Below are 8,814 nucleotides of genomic sequence, written 5' to 3'. Positions count from 1 at the left end.
TCCCCATCCCCGCAGGACTGGGAGGTGCAGTACCAACAGGACACCCCGGTGGCCCCCCGCTTTGACGTCAATGCCCCGGACCTCTACATTCCAGGTTTCACCCTCCCTCTACCCTCCACCCTCCTCTCTCTTCTGGGCCTGTCTAGGGCGGGTGTGTGGGTGTCTGGAGGCCCAGGGCAGTTCTTCTTCCGGTGACCAGTGTCTGTGTGTCTGCCTCCCACAGCGATGGCTTTCATCACCTACGTTTTGGTGGCTGGTCTTGCGCTGGGGACCCAGGATAGGTAAGGGCGGCCTGGGGCAGGCCGAGTAGGGTGGGGTTTGGGAGGCCCATGGTTGGTCAGGAAGGTCTCAGTTCTAACGTCTCAGTTCCCCTCTCAGGACAGCCCTACCTTGCTCCCAGTTGGCCGAAGATACAGCCCTCAGGGTCACCATCAGCATCACTCTCACCTCTTCCCTCTCCTTCCTACCCATGTGCATTGCGTCACCACGCCCTGTGCTGGGTGACCCTCTCCATCCACCCTTCCTCTTGGCCTCTGCTACCAGACCCATCCTCATCCTCGCTCTGTCGTCACCAGCTCCCCATTGCACCCCTACTCCAGCAGCAGCCAGGACGGTCCTGTCTGAGGTGTGAGCCTGGCCAGAGCCCACCCTGCTCCACGCTACTATCCATGGCTCCCGATCAAGCCCCAGCTCCTCAGCCCCGCACTGCCCCTCCCGCTGCACGCTCCTGTCCATTCCTCTCCTCAGGAGGGCTGGCACTGTCTCCTGGGGCCTTGTCACATCAACTTCCCTCTGCCCGGGAGCGTGTTCCCCTCCACTACTGCCGAGTACCTGTGCATTCCTGCTGGCTCCATTCCAGTGTCACCTCCTCCAGGAAGCCTTCCTGCCCCCCAGGCTAGGTCAGGCCCCTCCTCTTGCTCACACTGCCCTGTTCTTTTCCTTTGTGACACTGAACACGTCTGTCATTAACTAACTGGTGAGGCCCTGGGGATGTGGCAGAGGCCAAAGGCTTTGTCCCTGACCAGCTCCTTCCTGCAGGCCTCAGCTTGGTGTCCCCTCTCCTGGGAAGCCCTCTCTGACACCTGCCTCCTGACTGTCAGGCACAGCCTCCTGTGACTCCAGCCCTGCCCGCTCTGGGTGTTACTGTCTAGGGATGGGTCTGCCGTCCTCCCTGGATGGGATTTCCATGGGAATAGGATAGCGTGCAGGTCCATCTTGGTCACTGCCAGGTGTCCAGCCCTACCCAACACAGGGCTGTCCCCAGGCGGGTGCTGGGGGTGGGAGGTCTGAACCAGCCAACCAAGTGGCGGGACTTGGTGCCTGCAGGTTCTCCCCAGACCTGCTAGGGCTGCAGGCGAGCTCAGCCCTGGCCTGGCTGACCCTGGAGGTGGTGGCCATCCTGCTCAGCCTCTATCTGGTCACTGTCAACACCGACCTCACCACCATCGACCTGGTGGCCTTCTTGGGCTACAAGTATGTCGGGTGAGTACCCCCGCCCTTCAGGCCAGCCCCTGCCCTTGGGCCTTGTCCTCACACAGCCTCCTCTCCCTCCCCCAGGATGATTGGCGGGGTCCTCATGGGCCTGCTCTTCGGGAAGATTGGCTACTACCTGGTGCTGGGCTGGTGCTGTGTGGCCATCTTTGTGTTCATGGTGAGCAGGGGCTCGGGGCTGGTGAGGCGGTGAGGCTGAGGGCACAGGTGCCCCGGAGGCATCCAAGAAGAGGATGTCAGGTGTGGGGTTCAGACCAGAGACACTTTGCTGAACTGAAGAGCCCTGGATGGGCTGCCCAGCCTGGGGGGTCAGGAGGGCTTCCTGGAAGAGGGGGTATCCTGAGCCCTGGAAGAGGAGATCCCACCCAGGCTGCTAGAGGCTGGGGATCCCCAGCACACAGGCTCCAGGCTGGGCTCTCACGCTCATTCCACTCTCCTTGCATGGGGGCTTTCCTGCCAGAATTTCCCTGGAAGGAGATTCTCTAGAGCCCTTCCTGCTGGAGTCAGGGGTGCTGGTGAAGAGCCCTGGGGTCTGCAGGCTGGGTGGACCCCAAGTTTAGTTGGATCCTGGGCAAATCACTTCCTTTCTTTAAGCTCAGTTTCCCCTTTTGCCGGGCGCGGTGGCTTACGCCCATAATCCCAGCACTTTGGGAGGCCGAAGCAGGAGGATCACAAGGTTAGGAGATCAAGACCATCCTGGCTAACACGGTGAAACCCCATCTCTACTAAAAATACAAAAAATTAGCTGGGCTTGGTGGTGTGTGCCTGTAGCTCCAGCTACTCGGGAAGCTGAGGCAGGAGAATTGCTTGAACCCGGGAGGTGGAGGTTGCGGTGAGCTGAGATCGCACCCCTGCACTCCAGCCTGGGTGACAGAGCGAGACTGTCTCAAAAAAAAAAACAAAAAAAACTCAGTTTCCCCATTTTAAAATAGGAGGATGATACTTGCACTTTAAGGTGCTAGGAGGATTCACTGTGAGCATGTGAGAGGCAGAGGGCAGACCGTGGTGGCTGGTGGGCCAGGGCAGAGCCTCAGGCAAACTTTGACTTAGGTCTCATCATTTAAAAGTTTAGGCCAAGCGCATGACTCACATCTGTGATCCCAGCACTTTGGGAGGCTGAGGCAGGAGGATCACTGGAGGCCAGGAGCTTGATACCAGCCTGGACAACATAGCAAGACCCCATCTCTAAAAAAATTAAATAATTAGCCAGGCATGGTAGTGTGTACCTATAGTCCCAGCTACTCGGGAGGCTGAGGTGGGAGGGATCACTTGAGTCTGGGTGAGGCTGCAGTGAGCTGAGATCGTGCCACTGCAGTCAAGCCTGGTGAACAGGGTGAGACCCTGTCCTTTTTTTTTTTTTTTTTGAGACGGAGTCTCGCTCTGTCACCAGGCTGGAGTGCAATGGTGCGATCTTGGCTCACTGCAACCTCCGCCTCCTGGGTTCAGGAGCGATTCTCCTGCCTCAGCCTCCTGAGGAACAGGGAGCACCACCATACCCAGCTAATTTTTGTATTTTTAGTAGAGATGGGGTTTCACCATGTTGGCCAGGATGGTCTCGATCTCCTGACCTCGTGATCCGCCCGCCTCGGCCTCCCAAAGTGCTGGGATTACAGGCGTGAGCCAACGCACCAGGCCAGAGACCCTGTCCTTTAATAAAAATAAAGATAGCATTTCTGGCATGTCTTCAGAAACTGCCATGTGACCAGCATAAGGCAGCAGCCAGGGCCACGTCTCCCACCCCCTCAGGCCAGGTGTCCACTGCGGAGTCCCCCTTCACCCGCTCCCGGACCTTGCCTGGCATATGAGTGTTGAACCTTCTCATGTTTTGCCCACAGGGCCTGGGGAGGAGCAAATCCTCACCATGTTAGGAGGTTTGGGGAAACTGAGGCCCCAGGAGCGGAAACCTGAGGCTGCAGAGGGCCAGGGACTTGTCCCTGGCTGCCTGGGGCTGCTAGACAGAGGCTGGAAGTATGTCGGGGCTCTCACTCTGGCCCAGACAGCTCAAGGGTAAACCCCTTGGTTCCTCTCTCCCTTTCCCACCCAGATCCGGACCCTGCGGCTGAAGATCTTGGCAGAGGCAGCGGCTGAGGGGGTCCCGGTGCGTGGGGCCCGGAACCAGCTGCGCATGTACCTGACCATGGCAGTGGCAGCGGCACAACCTCTGCTCATGTACTGGCTCACCTTCCACCTGGTGCGGTGAGCGGAGCTTCCCGCTGCTGCTGCTGCTGCTGCTGCTGGGGGCCACTGGACTCATCTCCTGCCTGCAGGCCCCAGGGGTCCACCCTGTCTGGCCACAGGCAACGCCTCCATCCCATGTTCCGCCCAGCCCCGCCCCCAACCCAAGGTGCTGAGAGATCTCCAGCTGCACAGGCCATCGCCCCAGGGCGTGGCTGCTGTTACAGAAACAATAAATCCTGATGGGCATGGCGTGGGCAGCCTCTCCTCGGCCGCGTGCAGGGATGGGCGGGCCCAGCCCTGGGCAGGGGGCGGGGAACTGGGGACGGGCCCGGAGCAGGCACCGCGCTGATCAGTCGCAGAAGGCAGAGAGGAAGGTTTAATGAGCCCTGTCCAGGGCCCTTCAGTGAGGAGCCTCCTTCTTGCCCTTTTCCTTTTTCTTCTTCACTTTGGGCTTCTTGGCCTTGCCAGGGGTGCTCTCGTGCTGCTTGGAGTCAGTGGTGTGGGGCTGTGGGACCGAGGGCAGGGATGGGAGAGAAGAGATGGTTCTGGGCTGGAAGCGAGACAGGGGAACCGCTTCCCGCACCCTCCCCGCCAGCCCCAGCGCTGGGACGCTTCTCTGGGGTGCAGGGCATGGGCTCGGGGACGCTGGCGAGAACCCCTTACCTTCACATCCGTGTCCGAGTCGCTGGAGCTGCTGCTGGAGTCGGAAGAGCTGTGGTGTCCTTGCTGGATGGAGGTGCGGCAGTGAGGCGGTGCCCCCTTACCCAGCCCCCCAAGTTGGAAGCCCAAGGCAGGACCCTGGGGTCAGGGATCAGGGGCAACCCCACCCCTCCCGCCCGTCCGCAGCCGGTGATGAGGCGACTTACCTTTGGACCCGGACCTGCCCCTGCCTCCGACCGGCCCTGAGCTTTGTGGGGACTGAGCTTGGGGTCTCCCCCATGGCCCGCCCCAACACCTGGCTTCTGGGAGGTTGGCTCCAGAGCTGTGGAGAGAAGTTGGGTGGTTGGTGCAGGCAGTTTCTGGGCTTGATTCCCGCCCCCTCCACCTCCAGTCCACACTCCCAGGAGCTCACCTGCTCTGAGGTCGAACTCCATGGCGAGAGAAGTGTCCCAAGGCCAAGGACGCCTGGGCCCTGCAGAGGAGTGGAGCAGTGGGAGGAGCGCTGAGACCTGCCCGTCGGAGGAATGCTGAAACGCCCCACCCAACCTCTGTCCTGGTCCCCAGCCCTGACTGCCTGGCACCGCCCAGCATTTCCTCTGTGAGGAGTGAGGGAGATGGACAGGCGATGGCCTCCGCCAGCCTTGGTGCCTGAGGGGAGGCCAACTGAGGGGGGCTCTGTGGATGGCATTCAGGGAGCTACATGTTTCCCCCAAAAGCTCAGATGCTGGTTCTTGAGGAGGGAGGTGCTGTCCCCGCCTTCCTGCATACCGCCACAATATGGCCTCCTCCGCCGCAGTTTCACACACACGGCGCTGCTGCTAGGGGCGTCCTGTGTTCTAACTCGCTCCCACAGCCCCTCCGGCTTGGTGAGCAGCATCTGAGGGGTGAGGAGCGTAGACTTGGAGCCAGCCTGCTGCAAAGATGCCAGCTGTGTCACTTAGTAGCAGGGTGACCTCAGGAAAGTTGCTTCGCCTCTGTGCCTCAGTTTCCTCATCTGTAAATGACAGCTACCCACGGGATTGATGTGAGAGTCAGATGAGTTACTTTCCTAGAGTGGTGTCTGGCATGAAGTACTGATAATGTGTTGGGTTTTTTAGAAATAAAAGGTAGGTGTTTTAGGCCGGTCATGGTGGCTCATGCCTATAATCCCAGCACTTTGGGAGGCAGAGGCAGGTAGATCACCTGAGGTCAGGAGTTCGAGACCAGCCTGACCAACATAGTGAAACCCTGTCTGTACTAAAAATTAAAAAATTAGCTGGGCACGGTGGTGCACGCCTGTAATCCCAGCTGCTCCGGAGGCTGAGGCACGAGAATCACTTGAACCCGGGAGGCAGAGATTTCAGTGAGCCAAGATCGCACCACTGCACTGCAGCCTGGGTGACACAGTGAGACTCCATCTCGAAAAAAGTATATAGATATAAAAGATAAGTGTGAAGCCAGGCACAGTGGCTCATGCCCAGCACTTTGGGAGGCCGAGGCAGGTGAATCACCTGAGGGGAGATTGAGACCAGCCTGGCTGACATGGTGAAACCCCATCTCTACTAAAAATACAAAATTTAGCCAGGCATAGTGGCGGGTGCCTGTAATCCCAGCTACTTGGAGGCTGAGGCAGGAGAATCACTTCAGCCTGGAGGCAGAGGTTACAGTGAGCCGCGATTGTGCCATTGCAGTCCAGCCTGGGTGGTAGAGCCAGGCTGCATCTCCAAAAAAAAAAAAAAAAAAGATAAATGTCTTTATGAGTGTGGGCTGCTGTAACAAATATAGAGAGGGTGGCTTTAACAGGAAACAGTTCTCACGGTCTTGGAGGCTGGAAGTCTGAGATGGGGTGTTGGTAGATCCGGTGTCAGGAGCGCCGCTTCCTGGCTCGTTGACAGCCACCTTCTCCCTGCCTCCCCCCATGGCCAAGAGCAAGATCATCTCACGTTGTGTCCCTTTCTATAAGGGCACAAATCTCGCTCATGAAGGCACCTCCCACATCACCTGGTGACCTCCCAGAGGTCCTACCTCCAAATACCATCACTCGGCTTCAGCACAGGAGTTTGGGGAAGACACATTCAGTCTATGACAGTAAGTACTGTTCCAACCCCTACTTCACAGATGAGAAAACTGAGGGAGTAGGTAAGAAGACGAAGGGCAAACATATAGCATGGGCTGGGTGCAGTGGTTCATGCCTGTAATCCCAGCACTTTGGGAGGGAAACAAGGCAGGAGGATCACTTGAGCCCAAGAGTTTGAGATCAGCCTGGGTAACATACTGAGACCATCTCTACATGAAATTAAAACTTAGGCATGGTGGCACTCACCTGTAGTCCCAGCTACTTGAGAGGCTGAGGCAGGAGGATCACTTGAGCCCACGAAGTCCAGGCTGCAGTAAGCTGTGATCGAGCCACTGCACTCCAGCCTGGTTGACGGAGCAAGACCCTGTCTTTACTTAAAAATAAAAAAATAGGCCGGGCGCGGTGGCTCAAGCCTGTAATCCCAGCACTTTGGGAGGCCGAGGCGGGAGGGTCACTTGTGGTCAGGAGTTCAAGACCACCCTGGCCAATGTGGTGAAAAATATAAAAATTCACTGAGTATCGTGGCGCATGCCTGTAATCCCAGCTACTCAGGAGGCTGAGGCTTGAGAATTGCTTGAACCCAGGAGGCGGTGGTTGCAGTGAGCTGAGACTGCATCACTGCACTCCAGCCTGGGTGACAGAGCAAGACTCCAACACACACACACACACACACACACACACACACACACACACACACACGTAGTCTAGTTCTAGTCTGTTCATGCTATATATATAGTTCAAACCCAGGCAGTGTAGCTTGATTCCAATGCTTGGCCTGGCCCCTCTGTCTCACCCTCTTGGAAGCTCTCAGAGGAAGGAGCAGCCAGCTGGGCCCAGTTTTCCCTCCCGTGGGCTGGGCTCAGGCCAGGTTAGGGTAGAAACTGGAGCCTGAGCCATCTGCTCCTACCTCTGTGAGGTGAGATGTCCTTGGCATCCCTCTCCAGCCCAGCCCTGCCCCCAGCAACTGGGCTGCCTGCATCTACAGGGAGTGGGCATCTAGGAGCAGGTGGCTGGGGCCTGGGCATGGTAATGAGCACGCAGCTCATGCCCTTGTACACTCAGGTGTCTGCTTACATATCCATTCCTCAGAGGAGCCTGGCTCGGCTGCCAGCAACTCAGAGTGGCAATGCTCCATCCCCTTTCCCCGGCTTGAAGTCCAGCATAGCCCATGCCTGCCACCATCTGCAGTTACTTTTCTTCACATTCACTTCTTCGGCATGTATTTATTGAGCACCTACCATGTCTCCAGCACACTTCAAGACCTGGGGGTGGCCAGGCACAGTGGCGCATGCCTGTAATCCCAGCACTTTGGGAGGCTGAGGAGGTTGGATGGCTTGAGCTCAGGAGTTTGAGACCAGCCTGGGCAACATAGTGAAACCACGTCTCTATTAAAAAAAGAAAGAAAAGAAAAATTGTTAAAGGAGGACCTAAAAATAAATAAATACAAATTAATTTTTTTTTTTTAAAAGTGGTCAGGTGCAGTGGCTCACGCCTGTAATCCCAGCACTTTGGGAGGCCGAGACGGGCGGATCACGAGGTCAGGAGATCGAGACCATCCTGGCTAACACAGTGAAACCCCGTCTCTACTAAAAAATACAAAAAACTAGCCGGGTGAGGTGGCGGGCGCCTGTAGTCCCAGCTACTCGGGGGGGCTAAGCCAGGAGAATGGCGTGAACCCGGGAGGCGGAGCTTGCAGTGAGCTGAGATCAGGCCACTGCACTCCAGCCTGGGCAACAAAGCGAGACTCCGTCTCAAAAAAAAAAAAAAAGACCCGAAGACAAGCAGACAAGCCACGCGAGCATACAGAGGAAGAGGGAAGAGCAAATGCAAAGGCCCCTGAGGCAGGAATGTGCCTGTGTCTGAGGAGCTGCGCTGAGGTCAGAGTGGCAGAGAGAGTGGAAGGAGAGAGGCAGATTAGGGAGAGGGGAGGAGAGGCGGGCGGCGGGCGTGGACTTGTAAATCAAAGACCCTTGCTCTTTACCCTGAGTGTGACTGGGAGGTGAGCAATGATTGTGGCTTTGCCTGCAACTGGACAGAGAATATGAGAGAAAGTGTCTGTCTCTCGAGGCAGAGCGCGCATTCCATGAGGGTGAGAACTCCTGCTTTGTGCACCACCCAGAACGGTGTGACTCAGAGAGGTTGCTTGCCATGCCTTAGTGAATGGGTGGCATCGCCTGCTGCCAGGTACTGTGCTAAGGGCGAGTCACCACCGGCACAGAAGGGCTGCAGGTTTGGGTCCTGGAGGTCAGTCACTCTATACTTACTGTTCTGTGGACAGTTAGCCACTGTGGATTTCTGTTTCCTCCTCTGTAAAAAAGAAAACTTATCTAGGAAATGGTTTTGCACAGAGCCTGCCTGGCACAAGTTCAACTGATGCTCAATCAATGTTCGTTTTTGTTTTCTTCTTCTTCTTCTTTTTTTTTTTTTTT

General features: G+C 57.0%; 2 protein-coding genes across 2 annotated transcripts; one reads left to right on the top strand and one right to left on the bottom strand.

Moving 5' to 3' along the window:
- On the top strand, positions 1–3,920 carry YIF1B (Yip1 interacting factor homolog B (S. cerevisiae)). Its single transcript, XM_011952378.1, has 5 exons — positions 1–94; positions 224–281; positions 1,327–1,482; positions 1,558–1,651; positions 3,536–3,920. Exons 2-5 carry the CDS (start codon positions 226–228, stop codon positions 3,689–3,691), a joined length of 462 nt encoding a protein of 153 aa, XP_011807768.1. The 5' UTR covers positions 1–94; positions 224–225; the 3' UTR covers positions 3,692–3,920.
- A 107-nt stretch (positions 3,921–4,027) lies between these two features.
- LOC105519125 (chromosome unknown open reading frame, human C19orf33) lies at positions 4,028–4,872 on the bottom strand. The gene is made up of 4 exons (XM_011952379.1): positions 4,742–4,872; positions 4,536–4,651; positions 4,333–4,395; positions 4,028–4,174 (listed from the first exon to the last, which is right to left on the bottom strand). Exons 1-4 carry the CDS (start codon positions 4,761–4,763, stop codon positions 4,070–4,072), a joined length of 306 nt encoding a protein of 101 aa, XP_011807769.1. The 5' UTR covers positions 4,764–4,872; the 3' UTR covers positions 4,028–4,069.
- Between the last annotated feature and the right edge of the window lie 3,942 nt (positions 4,873–8,814).

The sequence above is a fragment of the Colobus angolensis genome, unplaced genomic scaffold (assembly GCF_000951035.1).
Source record: "Colobus angolensis palliatus isolate OR3802 unplaced genomic scaffold, Cang.pa_1.0 Scaffold34, whole genome shotgun sequence".
Classification (NCBI taxonomy): domain Eukaryota; kingdom Metazoa; phylum Chordata; class Mammalia; order Primates; family Cercopithecidae; genus Colobus; species Colobus angolensis.
The sequence above is the reverse complement of the archived record's forward strand: the minus strand, read 5'-3'. Positions and strand labels throughout refer to the sequence as shown.

Coding starts and splice junctions, on each gene's coding strand:
- YIF1B (XM_011952378.1), top strand. CDS start 226: ATGGCTTTCATCACCTACGTTTTGGTGGCTGGTCTTGCGCTGGGGACC. Junction 282..1,326: donor GCGCTGGGGACCCAGGATAG/GTAAGGGCGGCC, acceptor TGGTGCCTGCAG/GTTCTCCCCAGACCTGCTAG. Junction 1,652..3,535: donor TGGCCATCTTTGTGTTCATG/GTGAGCAGGGGC, acceptor TTTCCCACCCAG/ATCCGGACCCTGCGGCTGAA.
- LOC105519125 (XM_011952379.1), bottom strand. CDS start 4,763: ATGGAGTTCGACCTCAGAGCAG. Junction 4,396..4,535: donor GGGCAGGTCCGGGTCCAAAG/GTAAGTCGCCTC, acceptor ACCTCCATCCAG/CAAGGACACCACAGCTCTTC. Junction 4,175..4,332: donor ACTCGGACACGGATGTGAAG/GTAAGGGGTTCT, acceptor TCGGTCCCACAG/CCCCACACCACTGACTCCAA.